The 24,573-nt window shown below is 44.9% G+C and overlaps 1 protein-coding gene and 1 long non-coding RNA gene across 5 annotated transcripts in view; both read left to right on the top strand.

Moving 5' to 3' along the window:
• Positions 1-2,604, top strand: part of ELOVL5 (ELOVL fatty acid elongase 5) — a 74,903-nt gene extending 72,299 nt beyond the window's left edge. For all 3 annotated transcript variants that reach the window (XM_019830732.3, XM_003986243.6, XM_011282426.4), the window contains one exon: positions 722-2,604. In XM_019830732.3, the coding sequence (XP_019686291.1) occupies positions 722-865 (144 nt within the window). In that variant the 3' untranslated portion in view covers positions 866-2,604. The remainder of the gene's footprint in view (positions 1-721) is intronic.
• Positions 2,605-3,524: 920 nt separating this feature from the next.
• LOC109499708 lies at positions 3,525-21,030 on the top strand. 2 transcript variants are annotated; one of them, XR_006597836.1, is made up of 4 exons: positions 3,525-4,166; positions 7,166-7,241; positions 9,019-9,114; positions 20,711-21,030. It is a non-coding gene; the product is annotated as an uncharacterized LOC109499708 (long non-coding RNA). The 2 variants fall into 2 exon arrangements; XR_002157148.3 differs by lacking the exon at positions 20,711-21,030 and adding an exon at positions 9,855-10,989.
• Positions 21,031-24,573: the final 3,543 nt, after the last annotated feature.

Raw genomic sequence — 24,573 nt, 5'->3', positions numbered from 1 at the left:
ACACGTCCACTGCTTGGGTTTGGGGGCTCATTTCATTCCCAAGTGCATGATGTGAGGTAAGTTTTACTCACAGAAGGGTCCATTTAGGGTAGATTGTCTCCTGTGGATCACTTGGTGGCTCTCTGCCACCCCTGGATGACGTGTGTTCCTGCTCCCGTGCAGTGCCTGGTTCTGGGCAGGCACCAGAGGTCGGGAGCAAGGGCAGAGGCCATGGATGTGGAGGCAGTAAAGCCCAGTCCGTCGACCAGCCATCTGGGGGCTCAGCCCCTTCCCTGTGCCCACAGGCACCTTTCTTCACACACCCCTGCACATGGTGTGTTTGAGTGAGCTCGTGAGCAGACCTTGAAGATAAGAGATGTGAGTGACGGGAGAGCTACTACTACAGAGAGGGAGAAGCTGGTGTGGCCTTGTAACCTCGATAACCTGCCATCCGGATACAGACAGGGCAAAGCCAAATAAAGCGCAAATTGAATTTTCTACTTAATTTTTAGAATAGCACTTATATCGCAGCCTATACCTCCCTGAACTTACCTCATGCTACGCCTCAAAAAAGAAAAAGTGATTAAAACCGGTGGCAAAAAATGTACCCAGGGTCGCCTGACTGCAGACCTCGTGGTATTGGATGCTAGCAGGAAACTAGGTTGGAGTTAGGGAAGCAGGGCACCCCCATCCACCAGCAGAGCACCCATTCACACGGCCTGTCTGCCCTTCTTCATTTCAGACTTACAACAAGAAGGGGGCCTCGCGGAGGAAAGAGCACCTGAAAGACCACCAGAATGGGTCCGTGGCTGCTGTGAACGGACACACCAACAGCTTTTCTTCCCTGGAAAACCATGTGAAGCCAAGGAAGCAGCGCAAGGATTGAAGCGGAAGAGTTGAAGACCTCCAAAACCCATCGTCTGATTGTAAGCACAGTATGAGTTGTGCCCGATGCTCGTTAACAGCTGCTGTAACTAGTCCGGCCTACAATAGTGTGACTCATGTAGGACCTCTTTCATCAGTTCAAAACCCCTAGAATACCTATACAGATTATACACGTAGGCATAAGATTTTTAACATTTCTGGGCTCTCACCGACCCTGCGCTAGACTGTGGAGGGCGTATTATTGTAGTATACGACACTGCTGTTGCCTTATTAGTTATAACATGATAGGTGCTGAATTGTGATTCACAATTTAAAAACACTGTAATCCAAACTTTTTTTTTTTTTTTTACTGTAGATCATGCATGTGACTGTAAATTTGTACAATGTTGTTACAGTAGAAAAACACACATGCCTTAAAATTTAAAAAGCAGGGCCCAAAGCTTATTAATTTAAATTAGGATATGTCTCAAGTTTTTATTCATTTTTAATAGCTCTGTTTAGAAAAATCAAAGACCATGATTTATTGAACTAGCGTGTGACACATAATGTCAAGTGACTTGTATATGTGAAATCAGAAATGGCACCTTCAGTTTTATAATATTGGCTTTAAATCAGGCAGGCTCAATTCTAGTGGAACAGTCAGTTTAACTTTTTAACAGATCTTATTTTTTTATTTTGAGTGCCACTATTAATAATGTAAAAAGGGAGGGGGGGCTCTAAAGCAGTTTTGATGAAACCTAAGTATATATTCTTTGTCTTCAAGATTTTAGGAAGTATGTAGGGCGAGTGGGACATTTAAAATATCTGAAGTGCTAAGTGTTTTTATACGGGAAACAACGCCCATTTTGCTTTCCACTCGTCAGAGGGAGGATGTACACTTTTCAAAAGAGATGATTGAATATTTACCATTTGACGGAATCCCATAGATGAACAATGGGGAACTAGTTGGCCAGGGTCCAAATTTGGATTGATTCCTGTGCTGCTGTCTGTTTTGACACAAACTTCTTTTAAAATGTGCCTAGCTTATTAAAATGAATAAACGGGGGGAAAAGGGACCTTAAAAAATTTTAAGGTAAAATTAAACAGATAGCTATAGCCTAAGAGAACTGGGGAATTGGATAGAGATAATTTGTTTAATGTAAATCTAATGGTATCTGTCATTTTTTTTTTCTGCTTAGAATCTAAAGATTTGTGTAGAACTGCTTATTTAAAAATAAGACTGCTTATCATAAAATCATGTCTATCACACTTGAGGCAGTGGTCAAACAAATAAGGACTATTGTGTGTGTCATTTTAAAGTGTTGAAATTTAGTCTCTGAATATCTTCTCCATTCGGGGAAAAAACAGTCATTGAACCACTCGTGACGCATCTGAGAAGGTCATCGACAATGTATAAACTAATTGTTGGTTTGATATTTATGTAAATATCAGTTTATCATGCTTTAATTTTGCACATTCATATTATAGGGAGCCGATTGGTTCTCTTCTTAGTCTTGTGGGTTTTCTGTTTGGAAGGAGTCACAGCATCTGTTTACATTTACCTTATCAAATCTAGAATGTGTATATTTGTAAATGTGTGTCTTCCTAGGTACTAGTTTGCGAATGTCTTTACATATTTCAATACAGAAACTATAACATTCAATAGTGTGCTGTCAAAGTGTGCTTTAGCTCACCTGGGTATATCCACACTGTTAAATAATGTCTGAACATTAATCATTAAAACATTTTTGATTACCTGTGCTCGCGTTTTACATTGTTTGTATGCTACCAATTCGGACACATTGGAGGAAAATCCACTTTCTTCACCTTGTAGGAACTCACCCAGGTAGATGTAAATAATTCAGTGGGAAAGGTTATCCTGTTGCTCAGCTCACATGCGGACAGATCCCCATGTAGTGAGGCATGGTGGTCAGTCCCCACTAATGGTTTCCTCTCGGCCTTTTTCTGATGTCCCAACCAAAGGTCCCAGCTTTCTAAGCACACCCTTTCCCCCTACCCCCTCCCCTCCATGCCCCCCTTCCCCCTTTCCTCCCATCCTCCATTCCACCCTTCTCCCCACTTTCACCTCTTCCCCTACCAAAATTCTCCTCTTCCCCCTTCCTCCCATCCTCTCTCCCTCCCCACACCTTCAGGCGATTAGTTACTTTCCTAGGTCTAGACCAGAGGTCTGCACATTTTTTCTGTAAAGAGCCAGAGAATACAAATTTTAGGTTTCGCAGTCCATACAGTCTCTGCCACGACTTTCTATGCCGTTGTGTAGAGCAAAAGCAGCCATAGACAATACGTGTATGGATGGGCGTGGCTGTGCTCCAATAAAGCTTTACTTGCAAAACACAAGACCTGCAGCCGTAATTTGCTGACCCCTTCTCTAGAGTAATGAGAGCCCACCTTAGTCCCAAAGCCCTATCGCTTTCTTTGCCAAAGACCATTTCGTGTCCCCCAGTCTGACCTACAGATCCAACCATGTACACAGAGCACTGACATGTTCCTTCCATCCCCTTCGTACCACATGGTCCCCAGTGTAGGCTGGAATCTTAGCTTTTTTTTTTTTTTTTATTTTTTTTTTTTAACGTTTATTTATTTTTGAGACAGAGACAGAGCATGAATGGGGGAGGGGCAGAGAGAGAGGGAGACACAGAATCCCAAGCAGGCTCCAGGCTCTGAGCCATCAGCCCAGAGCCCGATGCGGGGCTCGAACTCACAGACCGTGAGATCGTGACCTGAGCTGAAGTCGGACGCTTAACCGACTGAGCCACCCAGGCGCCCCTGGAATCTTAGCTTTTGAATGCCTTCCAGCTTGTCAATATCACCTTAAAAACGTCATGTGAGACTGCATTCAGTATTTGGGATATCGTCTGAAAAATACAGAGGGCTATGGGGGTTTGGTGGTGGTGATTAGTCCAATCCTTGCCCTTCCCCTCTAAATCCAGAACACTTTGAAAAAAACACAAGACCTAGAAATCAGATGAACGAAGATCAAAATAGTTCATCTCACTGGAAAGACTGGCTGGGTGAAGCTAAGATTACAATAGGGCTTACTTATTACCCTGGCCGATAACCCTACTGACGTAAACTTAGCAGGGCTGGCTCTAGCACACCAGTGGTTTGTGGTATTTGTTGGTCTGGTGATGAGGTCATTAAAATATTTTGCATTGACCAGTAATTGACCCACCTTAACTCCAAGCTCCCCTTGCAGCGTCGGATTCTGTCCTGGTGACGTTGCCGTGCTGAGAAAGTATGTTCAGTGTATCTCCCAATCTCGGCCGCCAGAGTCGCCCTCCTCCCCTCAGAGACGTAAGTGGGTAAGAGAGCAGAGCGAGGCCGCACCTGTTCCCATCCTTTTCTCTCTATATAGGGAATTGGGAGGGCAGGAGCGGGTGGGGGGGAGGGAGGATTCACATTTCCCTTCTTCTTAGCAGCCTTCCCATGTATGTGGAGGGGCAGTGCAGCCTCATGTGAGAAGCACAATGTAGAGGCCTAATTGCCTGGTTGTTGTTCTGCCTGTATGGCCGTGAGGCAAATACAACACAGAGCCCTTGGAACCACATCAAGCACAGAGTAAACTAAGTTGTTAGCTGTTACCTTCAAGATCCTGTTCACTCCACTCATCTCTTAAAACTACCACCTATTGGGGTGCCTGGGTGGCTCCATCGGTTAAGCATCCAACTCTTGATTTCGGCTCAGCTCATGATATCACAGTTGTGAGATCGAGCCCCGTGTCAGGCTTTGCACTGGGCACGGAGCCTGCTTGGGATTCTCTCTCTCTCTCTCTCTCTCTCTCTCTCTCTCTCTCTCTCTCTCTCTCTCTGCCTGCCCCCTACTCATGCCTTCTCTCTCTCAAAAAGAAAAAACTCATTTTGTCATTTTTAACATTTTTTTGAGCTTCCTTTTCTGAGGAATATGTGCCATAAATATGTTGAGTGCCAGCATATTCATGGCACTCACCCAAAGGGAGAAAGTTCCCAGGACTGATTTTTGCCATTGTTTTCATATAATGTCTGGACTCAGCTTGTGGTCTAAGGTTGTGCAGATGGCTCAGGCTCCGCGGTGGAAGTTGTAGGAGTAAGCCAACTGGAACCCAGTACCTGACAATATAGTGGTGGCAGAGAACCAATCACACGGTTGTCACTGAATGTCCCCTTTCCCAGATCATCCGGACTCATTGGGAGAGTGCTTGGTACAGAGGGCTGAGGGAGGTGTCCTGAGCAAACGGGGATCTGTGACATAATACTTCAGTTCCTAAAGAAGCCTTTGTTGGATCGGGATCAAACATGCACACAGATGATTTCACAGGGTGGTTTGTGGTGAGTGCCACGAGACGGATGTAAACCGACCACTGTAAAAGCCCGGGGAGGGGGCGCCTGGGTGGCGCAGTCGGTTAGGCGTCCGACTTCAGCCAGGTCACGATCTCGCGGTCCGTGAGTTCGAGCCCCGCGTCAGGCTCTGGGCTGATGGCTCAGAGCCTGGAGCCTGTTTCCGATTCTGTGTCTCTCTCTCTCTCTCTGCCCCTCCCCCGTTCATGCTCTGTCTCTCTCTGTCCCAAAAATAAATAAACGTTGAAAAAAAAAAATTAAAAAAAAAAAAAAAGCCCGGGGAGAGAGAACTTTTCTTTTTTTTTTTTTTTTTCAACGTTTATTTATTTTTGGGACAGAGAGAGACAGAGCATGAGCAGGGGAGGGGCAGAGAGAGAGGGAGACACAGGATCGGAAACAGGCTCCAGGCTCTGAGCCATCAGCCCAGAGCCTGATGCGGGGCTCGAACTCACGGACCGCGAGATCGTGACCTGGCTGAAGTTGGACGCTTAACCGACTGCGCCACCCAGGCGCCCCGAGAGAGAACTTTTCTAACAAGGTGGTTGAGAAGAGCTCTGTGAAGGTGGGGGCTTAATCTGAGCCTTTGCAGACCATCTGGATTTAGGTAGGTGGTGGCTGAGGTTGCCTGAGAGAGACTGCAGGAGCGAATGAACAGAAGGCTGAGCCAGTGAGGTGACACATGGCACCCAACTATTGATTGTGTGAGAGAAACTGCTTATTTTTTAAATAAGGTGAAGTGGGAAGAGGTTGGAATTTGGGTGTTCCCACTGATGACGTGTGCTCAGAGTTCCCAGGGGAAGTAGTAATTATGCCTCGAAAAGATTATCCCTAGCTATGCCTCCTGCCCAGACGCCCTCCTCCTGCTCCCTGTTACTAGCAGTGCTGAGGCAGGGCCTGGCGGTGGTTATGATAAGACTTGGGACTCTCCTGTTAGTTATTAACTGATGGGAGCCTGTCCGTTGAGCAGATGCAAAGGGGGCCTCAACCCTGGTGACAGTTCTTTCCAGCCAAAGACCTAGCACTTGAAGTCTAAAAACCTTGGGGCACCTGGAGGAAGGATCACAGGTGGGATTCCATGATGGCTTGTAAACAAATTCGTAAGCAACTATGTCAACACGTATTACTACTGGCATTCTGTGTTCAAATGATAAGCATAGATGTGGGTTTCCCTTGACTGATGAATTTGATCATGCTTTAACCGATCTAGCCCTTTTCAGCAATGTCCCCAGTGAAACAGGTACCTGTTTGTAGCAAACCGTCAGTACCAGGTTCCAACAGTCTCACACCCTCCTGTACTCCCTTATCGGTTGTCAGTTCTTTGTAAAACTTTGTGACCAAGGGTTGTCAAAGCCCCTCCTACCTGCTGATGGACTCATCCAGAGCTCATTTTACTGAGTAAAATGTATTAGAAGACCAAGGCCCAAAGTCATGCCATGCCCTTAACAAGAGAGCAGTCAGAATTCAAATATTAAGCTTTCCTAGGGGCTTCAGAAGAGAGAATTGTGGCCCCAACCTAGACCCTAAATTCCACCCTTATTTTAGAACTGAGTGCAATGGGATATAAGTCTTAGGGCACAAAAGGCACTCGTACCTGTTCTAGAAGGGGTCTATGTATCTTTGGAAGTGACACAGTGTACATGTTAGAATAAAGGCTTTGCCATTTACTGTGCGATTGCAAGCATTACCTCGCTCTTCTGAACCTCAGTTTCCCCAACTGTAAAGAGAGATATAGATACCTAGCATAGATAGCTGAACTTAAATACAGAGATGAGGGGTGCCTGGGTGGCTCAGTCAGTTAAGCATCTGACTCTTGATTTCGGCTCATGTCGTGATCTCATGACTTGTGAATTTGAGCCCTGAATCTGGCTGTGTACTGACAGTGTGGAGCCTGCTTGGGATTCTCTGTCTCCCTCTCTCTGCCCTTTCCCCACTCATTCTCTCTGCCTCAAAAATAAATAAATAAACATTAAAAAAAAATTTTATTGCAGAGATGAAATATTAAGTGTTTAGCACAGAGCCTTGCAGTAAAAGTCACTTATTATCAAGGATGAAAAGATCACATAGGTAAGTAAACAAGGAAGCATGCTGATCAATTCTGTATACAATTTTAAATCTGTTCAATACAAATTATTTGCACTAAGCTATCCTTGGTTGAAGCTCAGTTATTAATAGCTCTTGGTGGGGCATCTAGGTGGCTCAGGTCATGACTTCATGGTTTGTGAGTTCGAGCCCCACATGGACGGGGGTCTCTCTCTCTCTCTCTCTCTCTCTCTCAAAAGTAAATAAGCATTAAAAAAAAAAAAAAGCTCTTGGTAAGGGAACTCAAGTTTCTTAGGAAAATGGATGAATTGAACATCTTAAATTTAGTTGCCTCACAAAGTGATATTAAGTAGGATAATAGTCTAATCTTAAGTGGTCACTCAAAAGTTATCTATTTTAAAATTTTTTTTTTTAATGTTTTATTTATTTTTGAGACAGAGAGAGACAGAGCATGAACAGGGGAGGGTCAGCGAGAGGGAGGCACAGAATCTGAAACAGGCTCCAGGCTCTGAGCTGTCAGCACAGAGCCCGACGTGGGGCTCGAACTCACGGACCGCGAGATCATGACCTGAGCCGAAGTCGGACGCTTAACCGACTGAGCCACCCAGGCGCCCCTCAAAAGTTATCTATTAATAGCACCAACTGGCATGAAATTCTGGTAGGATATATCATGATTTGCTGGGTCTTTCATGAATAAACGAGGGGGTTGTAGGAGCATTCTGGTCCCTTCCCTCTTAAACATTGTGTGATTGCAAAGTAGGACTCCCGACAGCCCGAATTTGCTTATAGCTCCTTGCCTTGTCAGGACATTGACACGTAAGGCAGAACATACTTGCTGTTCATCTCCAAGGTGAGACTTTGAACACACAGAGCATGATACAAGGAATACTATTTGGCTCTGTGGGACCATAGACTGTAAAGCCTTCCCTATGTATCTCAACACTTCTTAAGAAAAGCAGCCTGGATTTAATATAGCAACATTTTGTTTGGGCTCTTTTATTTTTTTGTTTGTTTGTTTATTTTTGGGAGAGAGAGAGAGAGAGAGAGAATCCCAAGCAAGCTCCATGCTGTCAGCACAGATGCAGGGCTCGATCCTACAAACCACGAGAACATGACCTGAGCTGAAATCAAGAGTCAGACGCTCAAGCAACTGAGCCACCCAGGTGCCCCTTATTTGGGCTCTTTTAGATTAGTCCCCAGTGTTTGGAGAATTTAAGAGCTTTATATTTTTTACAGCGTGTTTTGCTGAAAATAACTCTTGATTTAAATGTGGCTCTTTATGAAATGAAGTCAAGGAATTCAGCAATTTCTCTGGCCCAAGGTCCAAGTGAGCATGGACTGTGTCCCTGGCCCTGTGGTAGGATTTGCAATGAGGTTTCTGTAGAAGCAGAGGCAGGAAAAGATTAGAAGAAAAGTACAAAGTTTGGATAAAAGGATTAAAAGTGAGCCGTCAGTGCAATAAAACCAGAGAAGGAGCACCTTTCTGAAGACAGCAGTTTTTATGATCTGAGCTAAATAGAAATGGTGTGCTCACAAGCCTTCCAGATCCCTGAAGGCATTCTGATTGGGTCAGGCGTCCCAGAAGGGAGTCAGGTGGGGACAGCGCCATGGTCTGAATGTGTGTCTCCCCCACCTCCTCCCCCACCAAATTCATACGTTGAAGCCTAATGCTCAGTGTTGACGGTACCTGGAAGCAGGGCTTTCGGGGGGTGATTATGTCATGAGGGACAGCCCCTGCGCTCGGGGTTACTGCCTGGTACAAGACTCCCCAGAGAGCTAGCTCCTCTGTTCTGCCATGTAGGTAACGGCGAGAAGATGACCACCTATGAGAAAGTAGACCCTCACCAGACACCGTATCTGCCAGCACCTTGATCTTGGACTCCCAGCCTCCAGAACGGTGAGCAATAAATGTGCACTGTTTATAAGCCACTCGGCCCGTGTGTTCCGTTAACGGCAGCCTGAATGAACCAGGACGCGTGCTTAGTACCAAGTGCCAACGGAGTGAGGCCAGAGGTGCTTTCCGCCCCGAGTCTAGCTGTGAGCGGCCATCCTCCCCATTTTACAGATGAAGCTAAATCCCACAGAGGGTACGTGCCCTGCCGTGACCGGCCGAGGAAAGCGTGGCCTCCAACGCTTTCCACCGAGCTGTTCTGTTCCCATGTTGATGCCTTTAGAGCTCACTGTGCAGGGAGTCGCCCCAACAGCAGCCCCTCAGACCAGCTCGTCTCAGGGCATTTACAGCTGCATGGACTGGAATCTTGCTGGCTACTTCCTTTCCAACCAGGGAGAGAATTTGCCCACGAGTTTTATATCCGTGCGATTTTATATATGTGAAAAATACCCATTATCAGTTAATGGATTAGAATGTTGGGAGAGTCACTCAAAGAGAACCCCAAATATTAAAATGTCTGATTTAAAGCTTTGGAATATTTAAAGGGCTTTAACTTCTTGCACGATTCCCTGCCTTCTGGGATGCCACTGGGTAAAAGAAACTGCCAAGTCATAAAAGCTAATACCAAATAATATCTGTAAATGTGATAAAAAATTTTTTCAGGAAAAAAAAAGTTCACAAGTCTTTTTTTAAAAAACTAACGGTAATCTATATTTAGACAACCACATAGCATTTATTTTTTTCAGCATCACAGTAAGACTTGAATTTAAGCTTCTCCCAGACACAGAAGAAAGACGATTCCAAACCGTTTTGGCCACAGGGAGGTTACACAGCATCTCAGCCACATGCCGCTTCCTCCAGCCCCCAGTTTTTGGTTCTTCCTCTGCACATGCCCACTCCGCTCCACGCATCTTGCCAGTTGCTGGGGAAGCAACGGTGAAAAAATCACTCAGTTGAGCTGCCGCAGCGTGACAAGTGGGCTTCGACATCGACAACTTGTCTTTCTAGCCCTGCATGATAGGCGGGGCTATCTTGCTGAAGATTTTTTCAAGTGACAGTTTACGATCCAAATTAAAGTGAAATCCAAGTATGAACAGGGAGTACCAATGTCAGCCAAGGACAAATGGCTCAATGGATGCTATTCATGAATGGCACAACCTGCCTGGCAGCTGGCAAGGTTCTTTAATGAGAAGAAGAAGACAAATCTCCATTTCAGGAAGTCTAAAATGGTTTGTGTGTTGGCCGTGGGGCATCTGTGTGTTACATGATCTCACTCCATTCTGGAAGATGAGGTATGGATTCCAGACAGCCCACTCTATTCTAAGACACTTGAGGGCAGGGACTGTCTTTTATTTGTATCTCCATCCCCAGGGCCCACCTAGTACAGCTCCAAACAGTACATGTTCCATAAATGTTGTGATGAAAGGAAGTACTCAGGAAAGATTAACCAGTGAGATAGATCGTTAAGAAAACAAAAAACAAAAAACAAAAACAGGTTTTCCAGCCAACTGGATCTGAATTTAGATCCCGTCACCACTTGATAACCATGTATCATGGACTGAATGTTTGCATCCCCACAAATTCATATGTTGAAACCCTGCCCCCCAATGTAATGGTAATGGGCTTTGGGAGGTAATTAGGAGTAGAGGAAGTCGAGGGTGGAGCCTTATTAATGGGATTAGTGTCCTTATAAGAGCCATAAGAGAGCTTGTTTCTCTCTGCTCTCTGCCACTTGAGGATACAATGAGACCTTGGCAGTCTGCAACCAAGAAGAGGGTCTCACCAGAACCTGACCTTGCTGGCACTCTGGTTCCAGACTTCCAGCCTCCAGAACTATAAGAAATAAATGTCTGGGGTGCCTGGGTGGCTCAGTCGGTAAAGCGTCCGGCTTTGGCTCAGGTCATGATCTTGCAGTTTGTGAGTTCAAGCCCTGCGTCGGGCTCTGTGCTGATGGCTCAGAGCCTGGAACCTGCTTCAAATTCTGTATCTCCCCCTCTCTCTGCCCCTCCCATGTTCATGCTCTGTCTCTCTCTCTCTCAATAATAAATAAATGTTAAAAAAAATTAAGAAAAAAAAAGAAAGAAAGTAATGTGTTTCTGAGGCACCTGGGTGACTCAGTCGGTTCAGCACCAGATTCTTGATTATGGCTGAGGTCATGATCTCACAATTCGTGAGATCGAACCCCACATTGGGCTCTGTGCTGACAGCTCCCACACTCACACTCTCCCTCTCTCTTTCAAAATAAATAAATAAACTTAAAAAAAGTAAATGTCTGTGGGGCACCTGGATGGCTTAATTGGTTAAGCATCCAACTTCTGATTTTGGCTTAGGTCATGCATGATCTCATGGTTCTTGAGGTCGAGCCCATGTCAGGCTCTGCATTGAAGGTGCGGAGCCTGCTTTGGATTCTCCCTCACCCTCTCTCTCCTCTTCCTCTGCTCAATCTCAAAATCAATAAATAGACATTTGAGAAGTAAATAAATGTCTGTCTGTAAGCCGCTTTGTGTATGGTACTTTGGTATTGAACTAAGACACAATGTGACCTTGTCAAGGGCTGGAGAAAATACATATGGATCACATGGTCTACCAGGGGGACTCAGAAGGAATTATCCCCACATAATAGTTGATGGTTATGCAAGGTGGTGGTGTAGCAGAAATAAAGTCCGCACTCCTTAAAAATCTCATCTGTTTCCGATAGACCTAGGATGCCAGAGCAGCTCATCTGAATTGTAAAACCCCCAAGTCAGTAAACGTGACAGTCATAGTGACCAAGACCCCAGAAACTCTCCCCCAAATCCCTAAATGCTTCCAGCTTGCTGGGACCCAAGGTGGTCACTGTTGGGTGCAGGGCCTGGGAGAGTCTGTAGCGAATCAGCACATTGGAAAGACCTGGTAGAGCAGACCAAGGGTCACTAGCTTCCCTCTGCCTCAGGGCCACCTCTAGACAATTGCTTCACAGAGAATCAAATGCTGAATCTTCCCATGGCCTATCCTCCCTGAGCTGGCCCCAGCCTCCTCAGATCACCCCGTGCCCTCCAATTGCATTCAGCTACCCTCAAGTTTTTGCTGGCTCTCTGGTGGAGCCTTTCCCATCTTGAGGTTCTTATTCTTGCTGCTCTTCCCCAGAGATTTCCAGGACTCGTCCCCGCACTTGCATGCCACATCCCCAAAGAGGCCCTTCTCAAACTACCAGATCTAAAATATCACCTTCCCCCCAACACACACACTCCATTCTCTTACTTGGCTTCATTTTCCTTTGTAACATATTCATTATGTTAAATACTTATTTTGTCTCCCTCCTGGAGGACAAGACCTTCTCTTGCCGGGCACCTAGGGAAAGTCTCACATACCTGAATAAATGAACTTGTGAATGAATGAATTTGAGATGATTAGTATAGATGTTGCCCACACCCTCCCATGGGTGGGGGCGGGGGGCGGCTTTAACCTTGTCTGGCACAAGAAGGGCACTGTGTTTTTAATAGCCCTGAGGTTATCAATAAGACATCTTAATCATCTCAGGAGAGCAGACCAGATATATTTCAGAATGGAGCACATGACAGTGAACAGTCAAATCCCACCAATGTTAAGAATTAATGAGCTGTCTGCTGTCTTACGAACTTAATGTATAAATTCTGCTGCTCTGTGCCATTCGGATTTAGAATGAAAGACTAAAATAATTGTGAAGGTGAAGGACACCATGGGAACTATTTTTAGGATCCGGCAACAAAGGTTTTGTGTGTGTGTGTGTGTGTGTGTGTGTGTTTTTAAGTTGAGCCTTATTTGATTTTATGACCTTTCTTAAGTGCTTCTCGAATTATAGGTTGGGAATTAATGATCATCCCAATTTTTCTGATTATTAGAACTCACAAAGTCTTAGTGCCTTGATGAGGAGAGAATGGAGTGATGGTAACTTCTTCCAGTGAAGAAATTAAAGAAATCCAGAGGTCACTCTATTGTTAATTTTCTTTGAGATTCTTACCGCTTCCCCAGTCAAGCATAAGTAGGTGGTGGGATGTATTCACAGGCAAAATGGTCCGTGTCATGGTCTGCCAAAGAGTTTTATAGGCATGACTTCAGATATTGTGTCGAGGATTCTTCATTCACTGCTCTTAGAAATAACTTTTCAGGAGCGCCTAGGTGGCTCATTCGGTTGAGCATCCAACTCTTGATACCAGCTCAGGTCATGATCCCAGGGTCATGGGATCAAGCCCCGAGGGGCTCCACACTGAGCGTGGGCCTGCTTGGGATTCTCTCTCTATATGAAATGAAATGAAATGAAATGAAATGAAATGAAATGAAATGAAATGAAATGAAATGAAATGAAATGAAGTGAAATAAATAGAAATAAATAGCAATAAATTTAAGACAGAGTCAAGACGCAGAAAACACTCACCAGCAGCTGGCGAGACCAGGGAGGCTCTGATGAGGTGGTTTCAAGCGTGGCGATGAGGACAGCAACAGCAGGGCGGAGAGAAAACAAAGGAGCTACGAGAAGTGGGGGTCATAAATACCATGACAGTTAAGTTGGAGAAAAGAATTAAGAGTGCAGGGGAGGGAAACAGCATTTACAGTGGGGGCACTTGAAATCCTGGCCTCCCTTTTCCCTGTGCTCCAAAAGACGGATGTAAATCAAGCTGACACCTGTCAACTTTCTCTGTTTCCTCTACCCAAACAACTGGGTACAAACATCACTGTATTTTTATAAGACCAAGCGTGCCCATTGCGATGGTGTTTATAACAACAACAACAACAAACATGGTGACAACCTGAAAGTCCAAATGGGTTGAGTAGATTAGGGACCTCATTTATAGGATGATCCAAGAAATTCATGATGTGAGAAAAAAATCGTGGAAGTATTATTAAATGAAAAAACAAGTTATCAATCAGTTTATACCACATTTTCTCCTAATTTGTTAAAATACAGCCGTATGTGGGGGCACCTGGGCAGTTCAGTTGGTTAAGCTCCTGACTTTGGCTCAGGTCATGATCTCACAGTTTGTGGGTTCCAGCCCTGCATCGGGCTGTGTGCTGACAGCTCAGAACCTGGAGCCTGTTTCAGATTCTGTGTCTCCCCCTCTCTCTGCTCCTCCCCAACTCAGGTTCTGTCTCTCTCTGTCTCTCATAAATGAATGTTAAAAAATTTTTTTAATATAATATGGCCATATGTGGCATGCCTAGGTGGCTCAGTTGGCTAAGCATCTGACTCTTGATTTCAGCTCAGGTCATGATCTCATGCTTCATAAGTTTGAGCCCTGCATTGGGCTCCACACTGACAGGGCAGAGCCTACTTGGGATTCTCTTTCTCCCTCACTGTCTGCCCCTCTTTTCTCTCTCTGTCTCTCAAAATAAACTTTAAAAAAAAATTTTTTTTAAATACAGTCTTATGTGTATGAAAAAAGACAGGAAGGATACATATCAAAATATCAACAGCAATTATATCTGAGTGGGAGGATTACAGGTGATATTTATTGTCTCTGTTTTTCTAACTTTTCAAAGTTTCTGAAGTAAACATTATGTGTATAATGGGGGAGTCATTACATTTTTTGGAAAGAATAAACCAGTCTACCACAGAGTGATTCAATCTATCTGAAGTAAATGCCTTTGTAAGAATGAGAGGACCCTCATTTCCCCTTGAAGATACTGTCTTGCTTTCTAGACCATGGTTTTCTACAGAAATGACATTTTTATTTTATTTTTAAGTTTTATTTATGTAACTAATCTCTACAGCCAACGTGGGGCTTGAACACACGGCCCTGAGATCAAGAGTCGCATGCTCTATCAACTGAGCCAGCCAGGCACCCCATTAAATAATTTTCAGGTGGACTGATGGCTCCTCGTGTGTGAGAAAAGACACAAGTCAGAAGTCCACACTCCTCCACTTGGACCTGGGACAAGACAGCCTCTTGGAGTTTCCCCATCTAGAAAATGGGGGCATTGCTGCTTTTCTGTTCACCTCACAAGATTCTTTGTGGGTCCCTAAAATGCATATTACATGGAAAGGAAGGTAGGTCTGTTCTCACAGAAATACAGTCCAGACTCCATTTTCGGCACAGGGCGTCTTTTACTAGAAGGCCAGAGAAGAGGCTGGTTGGGAGGGAGAAATCCCTGCAAGGAGCAAACTGCTGGAAATGAGCTGTGAGTCATTCAGTGAGTCCCTGAGGGAAATGGCAGAGGCGGCAGGAAGCATCCTCAGACTGGGGCCCACCAAGGTCTGCAGCAGGAATGCAAGTTCAGTCTTTACCCAAACAGTGTGGGCTTCACAGCTCAATATTTTGACTGCTCCGCCATCTGGCAGTAGTGGTTTGCAGCCAGCCTGGTTCTGAATATCTTTTCCACGAGAGATTCTTGGCCATCTAGATAGAGAGAGGTGGGGAGAGTTCGTTTTGAGTTCTACTTGGCCCCCACTCAAGGTCACAGCTAAGCAACTAGTCACACTGCCAGTGCCTGACATGAGCACCGTCAGATGCCTCTTTTTCATATTTTTGCCATCTTCCCTTGACTCCTGCTACGTGCTTTCCCATTCATCACCTTCAAAACACTTTAGAGTAGTCATTTACAGACTAGTAAGAATTTGAGTCCCTAAATCTCTTCTCCCAGTAGCATTTTAAGCTCATTCCTTATGGTATGATGAAAGGCTTTCTCCAGTGCTAGGAAAACTGAAGGCAGTAGTGAATGAGGAAGAAGGGTGAGGTCAGGGAAATTTAAGGGAGGCATTGCTCACTCTCTCCTCCCCTCCCCCCCAACGCAGAAGCACCTACTCTCTCATTCTAAACTCTGGTCTTAAAGCAATGTCAGTGATGCCTGCTTTGGGAAACTCAATACTCAACTGGAACATCATGGAAATAAGTAATTGCAGTGCTGAGGGCTTTCCTTAAAATTGCACAAATGAGAATAAAATCCAAACTTTTCACACGGGCCTGTGACCCCATGTGATCTGGCTCCTGCCCACATCTCTGGGGTCCCGCCCCCCGATCCCCCTGTTCCAACATGAGGCTTCCTGAACAAGCCAAGTTCATTTCTGCCTGGAAACGTTGGCCCTTCCTGTTTTCTCTCCTGAAACTCTCCCTCACCTCATTCACGGGGGTCTCAGAGGATAGGGTTAGTTACAAGATAAAATGCAGGATGCCCAGTTAAATATGAATTTCAGATAAATGACAAATATTTTTTTTAGTACTTGTATGTGCCAAATATTGCATGGGACATGCTTGTACTGAAAAAGTTGTCATCGCTTCTCGCAAACTCATTTAATTGGGTGTCCTGTATTTTTATTTGTTAAATCTGGAAACCTGACCTGGGAAGACTGACCAGTCACCTCATCTAAACACCCCTGCCCCAAGCAACTACCTTGCAGCTCTCCTATCTCCTCACCCTGTTTTGTCTTTTCAAGGCACTGACAACCACGTGAAATTATGTTAGCCTCACCCTGCTAGTTGGAGAGAAAGTTCCATCTCCCAGGTATAGAGAGACCATGTGTATCTTGTCCGTGGCTCGCTCTCTGCTACCTCTCTGATAGCAAATACCATTTCCTTTGAATGAATGAATGAAAGTATAAATGAGTGAGTTTTACATATATTTTCTTTCCTTGAAACTTTTACTTGAAAGAAAAAGAATACCTCCAGCATGAGTTTTCAGTTCCAGGTTTTCTGCTCTTTGCCTCCTTAGCTCCCACGGCTTCCTTCATTTACCGCTGGAGCCCTTTCTAGTGGCTGTCTTCCTCTCTGAAAATGCCTGTCCGGCTCTCACCCGAACCTTCCTGTGCATACCTTCCCAGTCCCCCAGAGCCAGTCGCATACCTCTTCCCTGACTGCCCTGACATCTGAAAAACACAGAGATCCCCTATTTTTTTTTAGGTTTGCAAAATGCAAGCTGCCCGTTCTTGGGGCACCTGGGGGCTCAGCTGTTTAAGCATCTGACTCCTGATTTCGGCTCAAGTCATGATCTCACAGTTCGTGAGTTCAAGCCCTACATCGTGCTCTGTGCTGTGGCAGGTGCAGGGACTGCTTGGGATTTCTCTCACCCTCTTTCTCTGCCCCTCCCCCACTCTCTCCCTCCCTCTCTCTCTCAATAAAAAAATAAACATTAAAAAAAAGAGTTTTTCCATTCTCCTTGATGCAAACAAATTTATCAGATTCTTCCCTGGAAGCAGGTATTTGGTGTAGAGAAATGAGAGAAGAGAGAAATTCCAGGCAGATTGTGTACAGGACCCTTGGCCAGAAAGAAGGGATCCAGAAAAGTGAGATCGGGAGCAACCTTCCAGCACCTTCTGTCTGCACTACCCCTTCCCAGCCCAGGCCACTGTGAGGACTGTCAGCTGCCTGGCACTCTTTCCCTTTCAACCATTAGCCCTTCAAGAGAGAACAGGAGTTTCAAACCTCTTAGCTAATGTTAGCACAGTGCAAGGCCATTTTTGTGAGAGAGGTCAGATTAGCATCTCTTGACCGCTCTAGAAATCAGGGTTTGGAAAGAACAATGACACAAAGTCATCTCTGGGCCTGGCTCTGGACTCAGACCCCCTTCTGCACAGCTTTGGGGGGCAGTGCCCTAACTGGAACATCAGGTGAATCCCAAGCAATGAAGCATCGCAGCGGCTGAAAAATGAGGCTTGAGTTCCCGTAATCAACCAAAATGCTCATGTCGGGCCTCCTCATTGATTTTGGTTTTCCTTGTGCGCAGCTTTGAATCTCTGTCTCATATTTGGGTCAGAGCAACGGGAGGGACACATGACTTGCTTTAAAATTAGCCTCAAAACTCATTGTATAACAGCTCTCGTTTTCACTAAATAGAATGGTTTCTTGAGGAGACAAGCATAGCATTTGTAATTAAGTCTGTCTGGTTGGATTAACTTGGAGTAAACCCTTTTGATTCAGCAAGACTCAATGTTTCCACCTGTAAAATGGGGTTAATTTTTGTTTGGAAGAAAAGAAATAAATGGTAACGAAATAAAAATAACCATGTCAACCAGACCTCCTTCCTCCAACTACCACCATCACACACACACACACACACACACACACACACACACACACACACAGTATATTTGGGTTTGTCAGCAGTTGGAGAACAGTCCCTTGTAGCTTAAGTGAGCTCAGAGTATATATTTTAAGTCTTAAGAACACAAACTTTTATTTCTAACTATTTCTCCTGGGACAGTTGAGATAGTCTTAACACACATTCAAAATCAGCAAAAAGAAAGTAACAAAACTCCACCCTGACTGCTGTCCTTCTCCAAGGACAAATAGTTTCCCCAGATTTCTGATTCATCTTGGCAACATCTACAAATAAACCCAAACGACCCAGAGGCTAAATAGATGTAAAAAAAAAAAAAAAACTATGAGTTTTTGTTTCTTTATGACACAGAAACACTGTTCCCGTGATCTACTGAGTTGGAAGAATAGTCAGTCCATTGTAACTTATATCTCATTTGCGAGGTGCTGGTAAAGAGCCCGGTGTTGGCAGAGGGCGTGCTGAAAGAATCATTCCCCCTTTTAAGCAGAGGGACAAAGACCACGTAGCACAGATGAAACCACCACGCGTGGGGTGTATCTCAGTTGCTGCGGGGTATATGACTCAGCAGGGAGGTTTCTGTGTGTGCTTAAAGGTCTTTGGAATTCGAGAGACCTGGGTTCCAATCCCAGCTTACCAACCGTGTGGCCTGGGGCAAGTTACTTGGCCCATTTGAGCCTCACTTTGCTCATCTATATAATCTCTTCTCCCCCCCCCCCCATTTGTCTCCTGTAAGGACACTCGTCATGGTACTTAGGACCCACCTGGATAATCCAGAATGATTTACCTTGAGATCCCTAATTTAACACGTCTGTTAAGACCCTTATTCCCTATGAGGTCCCAGTCAAAAAGTTCTAAGGATTAGGGTATAGTTGTATCTGTTGGGGGTCACCATTCAACCCTCCACAGTAATATCTAGTTGGTGACTTAGCAAGTAATACAGTGCTGGCCACAGACCTGGGCTGGGCGTTCCAGGGCCCATCACTATAAGAGGCCCTCTGTCACATGACTCTAAACAGTGGCTCAGCGCAACCTGTAATCCTGAACATCTGCTGGTGGCTGACACCATTCAGCTCCCAGGCAAACCTCTAACTTTTGCTCTGTTCCCCAAAGAATAGGTGAGCTCACGCAAACCTGCAAAAGTCTGTACAGTTCACTGCGGCTGACGTCAGAAACAGACGCTGTCGTGGAGAGTGGGGAGGACCCGGACAGAGGGAGCTCCTGGAGGGGAGGAAGGACAGCTTAGCTCTTCAGACCTTCCTCGTCCATGGAGTTTTGTTCCTCTTCATGTTCCAGTTTCTGGGTTCTAGAGGGTCTCCTGAATTAGCACAATATTCACACACAACTCACGTTACTCTTGAATGTGTGTGTATGTAGGTACCCACATAATATGCATGAAACGCGGTGTCAACTCTTTATATTATATGGATCCAGATTTGTTTTAAGATATTGTTCTAAAGGATTTGTTAAATCATGATATAAATTAATTTATAGGATGAAATTTCCAATATTCGTAATAGTGTGTGATAATGGCAATGGATCATGTGACCCCGTTACAAAGCTTGATATTTAAAATTAAGAATGTTATTGACGGGGTGCCTGGGTGGCTCAGTCAGTCGGGCGTCCGACTTTGGCTCAGGTCATGATCTCACGGTCCGTGAGTTCGAGCCCCGCGTCGGGCTCTGTGCTGACAGCTCAGAGCCTGGAGCCTGTTTCAGATTCTGTGTCTCCCTCTCTCTGACCCTCCCCCATTCATGCTTTGTCTCTCTCTGTCTCAAAAAAAAAAAAAAAAAAAAGAATGTTACTGATAATTTCAATCGTTGCTGCTTCTGCAGAGCAACATTTATCCAATTTGAAATGAAAAACAACCTAAGATTCAAGAAAGTTAATCTAGTTTGGTTTTACTATCAATATAACACAAATTATATGAAAATCTTAATCATAACAACATATTGATTTTGTTGAAATTAAAGCAAAAACATTAACTTATGGATAAATATATAGTTATACATGAATTGTGTGTCTTTATGGCTCATTTATTTTTTTATAATATTTTAATTTATTTTTGAAAGAGAGAGAGAGGAAGAGAGAGTGCCAGCAGGCAAGGGGCAGAGAGAGAGCAGGACAGAGGATCCAAAGCAGGCTCTGTGCTGACAGCAGTGAGCCCAATACAGGGCTCAAACTCACAAACCATGAGATCACGACCTGAGCCAAAGTCAGAAGCTTACCAACTGAGCCACCCAGTCGCCCTCTTTAGTGCTCATTTAAATGTGTTATAACAATACCCACAAGTGTGCAATAATCACAAACTCATCATTTTTTAAAATTTTTGCAAACTTTCAGTCAAATAAAACCCACAGATTTCACTTTTTTCCCCAATTTTGTTGCTATGAAGATATATTTGCCCATGTACATACAGGGTGGAACAAATTCTCTTAGACATCAGACCTGAGCTGTGTGGGTCTCCGCATGTATTCTTAGCCCAGGTCCTTGCAAATGGTAGCGGCTGGTCTGTGTTTCAGGGTCTTCATGCATAACATGGGAACGTCTGCATTTAATGCAGGTTTTCTTGATTTAGAATCTCTCTGCTCCTTGGCAGGATGACACCTAGGCCGTCCAGGAAGAGGGTCAACACCGCTGGTCTTCTGGGGTCATTGAAGGCAGTTCACAGGAAGGCAGGCAGTGGATCACGATTGCTCTGCGGAATGGTATCTCCTGAACCAGGGGCCTTGGGCCATCAGTGTTTGAAACTTAGGAGGGCTTTCAGAGGTCTGCCCTCACTCATAAAAGCACGGCTCCCTTATGAGGGGCACCTGGGTGGCTCAGTCGGTTAAGTGTCCGACTCCTGATTTCAGCTCCAACTCCGGTCATGATCTCATGGTTCGTGAGATGGAGCCCCACATAGGGCTCAGCGCTGACATCATGGAGCCTGCTTGGGATTCCCTCTCTCTCTGCCCCTCCCCTGCTCTCTCTCTCTCAAAATAAATAAACTTGGGGCACCTGGGTGGCTCAGTCGGGTAAGAATCTGACTTCAGCTCATGTCATGACCTCATGGTTTGTGAGTTCAAGCCCCAGGTCGGGCTCTGTGCTGACAGCTCAGAGTCTGGAGCCTGCTTCAGATTCTGTGTCTCTTGCTCTCTCTGCTCCTCCCCCACTCATGCTCCCTCAAAAATAAATAAATGTTAAAAAAAATTTAATAAACTTTTTAAAAAAGCACAGGTTCCTTATTTATCTCTGCATCTCCCTCATCACTTAGGTCCTATATTTTATGAATGAATAGTTCAGACACACAGAAGCAAATAGGTACAGCCTCCTCTAGCTATGCATTCTGCTTTCTTCTCCCTTAGACTATTCCTAAACCACCTCTCGCTCATTGCTTCATAATCTATTGCCTTTGTTCCTGACCATAGGTTGTAGGAAAATTCTATTTCTGATGGTAAAGAAGCATTAGGTTATCTCATAGCTAGAGCATCCCAATGTCATGTCTGAAACCAAGCTTCACACGTGTTTCCTGTGATATGTAAAACCCAGTGTGGGTCACAGAGCTTGACCTTTCAGCCCAAGAGCTCGGCACGTGCTTACCATGCAGGGTGCCATGCTGAGTGGGGCCAGGGCTACAGATCAGGTGCCATCCGCTCTCCTGGCCCCACTCTTGACCAGCCCAGAGGGACACCCTCTTTGAATTCATCCACAAGGGGTGCAACTTTTCTAGTTTGCATCAAATCATCGGTATAGGTTTGAGGTGGCCCGGCCTGCATCAGGAATCTCTCCACGACCATCCTTTTGTCCTTCTACAAATCAGGGATCCTGAGGACTGACAGTTAACCCAGATGAGCGAAACAAGATAATAGATCCCAAGCTGTTTATATTGCAAACAACATGTCACCTGCCCAGGTGAATTGTCTTTTAAAGGCTGTGCTTGCATAACAAATGGACAATAGCCAGAGTGCAACACCTGAACAAATTGTGCTTGAGCTCTTCTGACCTGGAGGCTGCCACAGTCATTAAGAGACCAATATGCAGCCAGCTGGATGCTCCTGGTGGCTCCCAGCCAGCCCACGAGGTCCAGCAAAAGGTCCTGGAGACCGTTCCCTTGGTTCATGTCCTGAAAAATCTCTCTAGGCTCTTGGGTTCCACCTACTGGCTCACTGCTTCTCCTCACCTGTTCTCCGTCTATACCAGTGGTTCTCAACTGAGGCAATTTTGTCCCTTCAGGGGGACAGTTGGCAACTCCTGGGAACATTTTTGGTTGTCACAACATGGGGAATGGGTGCTACTGGCATCAGATGAATAGAATCCAAAGATGTTGCTAACCTTCCTACAACATACAGGATAGTCCCCCACATCAAAGAATTATCTGGTCCAAAATGCCAGTAGTGTTGAGGCTGAGAAAACCATGGTGTACACCCTTCACTGGGATACTTTTACTTCAATTTAGTTCTTACCATCTGATTGACCTTTGGATGATGCTTTGGCCACCCCTTGGGCCCAGGCTCACTCACACCTTGAATGTAAATACTGTGTTTCTTTTTGTTCCACATCCCTGAAGCCACTACACAAAGGCAAGGCTGTCCTCACCTCACCAGGTTCCTAACAATTCTTTCAAACACTGTCTGGGGTTCTGTGATGACTTCAGACAATTCGTGGGGCTCCCTCCACCATCTTCCACCCGTGAAAGTCAAGCTAAACCATGCAGGACCAATTTCATTAAAGCTAACACAGGCTTGCTGTTTAAATGGTGTGAGTTTTAGGTTTTAAGTTCTGTTTTGTGAAGGTATGCTATATAACAGAAAAACAATCCCATGCTAAGCCTCCAATATTTGCTCTGGCTTTTTCACAGAGAATTAATGTGTATCTAACACTTAACTATTTTTGTTCCTACTGTAACTTACCTGCTTTCTTGGATTTTTTTTTTCATATCAGCTCTTTCTACTTCTTTTTACCCCATATATTATGAAGTCTAATTTCAATTTTTCATGTCAACACCTACACTTCTTTCTTCCTTTCTTTCTTCCTGTCTTTCTTTCTTTTCTTTTTTTAACTTTTTTTGGAAGTGAGAACAGTTTTATTAAAGATACAAAGGGGTGCCTGGGTGACTCAGTCAGTTGAGCATCCAACTTCAGCTCAGGTCGTGATCTCACAGTTCATAAGTTTGAGCCCCCCATCGGGCTCGCTGCTGTCAGCATGGAGCCCACTTTGGATTCTCTGTCTCCCTCTCCCTCTGCCGCTCCCCCACTTGTGCTTTCTCTAAAAAATAAACATTAAAAAAATCTTTTTAAGTTGCAGAGGAAGTACAGATATGGACAGAGCATCAGTGGGACTCAAAGGAAGAGTGAGTCTTCTCAACACCCACACTTCTTAAACACAAAATTTCATCCATATAGAAAACAAAATAATGCCCCCTCATCCCCCAAGGATGGGGGTTCTCAGAATATGTAGCCATGTTAACTTACATGGCAAAGGGGACTCTGCAGATGTCCTTGAGGGGGTAGTAATCCTGAGTTATCTGGGTGAGTTCAACCTAATCACAAGGTTCCTCAAAAGGGGACAATCCTCCTGGCTGGGGTCAGAGAGACAGATGTGACTAGGGAGAATGGTCAGTGAGATGCAATGTTGCTGGTTTTCAAGATGGAGGAAGGGAGCCAGAAGCCAATGAATGTGGGCGGCCTTCAGAAACCAGACAATGAACAGAGGTGAACCCCCTAGGGCCTCCAAGCAGGAGCACAGTCTTGCTGACACTTTGGCTGAGGCTGGAGTAAACCCATATTGGACCTCTGACCTCCAGAACTGATAAAAATTTGTTGTTCTTTTTAAGCCACCAAGCTTGTGGTACTACATTAAGGCAGCCATTGGAAACTAAATGCAATCTCACATTCTCCATCCCTCATATTCATTAAGGTATTTTCTCCCCATATCTATCCTTGACTTCTAAAAGACTTTTTAAAACTGTTTTCCTTACTTCCCATGTCTCCCATTAACAAACATTATTCAGCCATTCCTTTCCGATGTTTCTGGGAGCTGTGAGGTTGCAAAATATTAGTTTGTTGGGATGCAGCCTAATCTCCTACAGATCTTATTATGTAAATAAGAACAGGATACCTCTGAAAGGACAAAGGGCTTGTCAAGTTCACACAGGTACCACTCAGCAGACAGGCACCACACCCCATGTCCTGACTCACCAGCTGTTCCTATATTAATTTCCTTCCTCTTAAAAAAGACAGACTAGGGGCACCTGGGTGGCTCACTTGGTTAAACATTCAGCTCTTGATTTCAGCTCAGGTCATGGTCTCACGGTTGGTGGTATCGAGCCCCAAGTTGCACTCTGCACTGACAGCACAGAGCCTATTTGGGATTCTCCCTCTTTCTCTGCCCCTCCCCACACTCACACACTCTCTCTCTCTCAAAATAAATCAATAAACTTAAAAGAAAATAGATAGGACTATCCCACTGATCCAAGAAGAA

Source organism: Felis catus, chromosome B2 (genome assembly GCF_018350175.1).
Source record: "Felis catus isolate Fca126 chromosome B2, F.catus_Fca126_mat1.0, whole genome shotgun sequence".
Taxonomy (NCBI): Eukaryota; Metazoa; Chordata; class Mammalia; order Carnivora; family Felidae; genus Felis; species Felis catus.
This window is presented reverse-complemented; position numbering and strand designations above follow the sequence as displayed.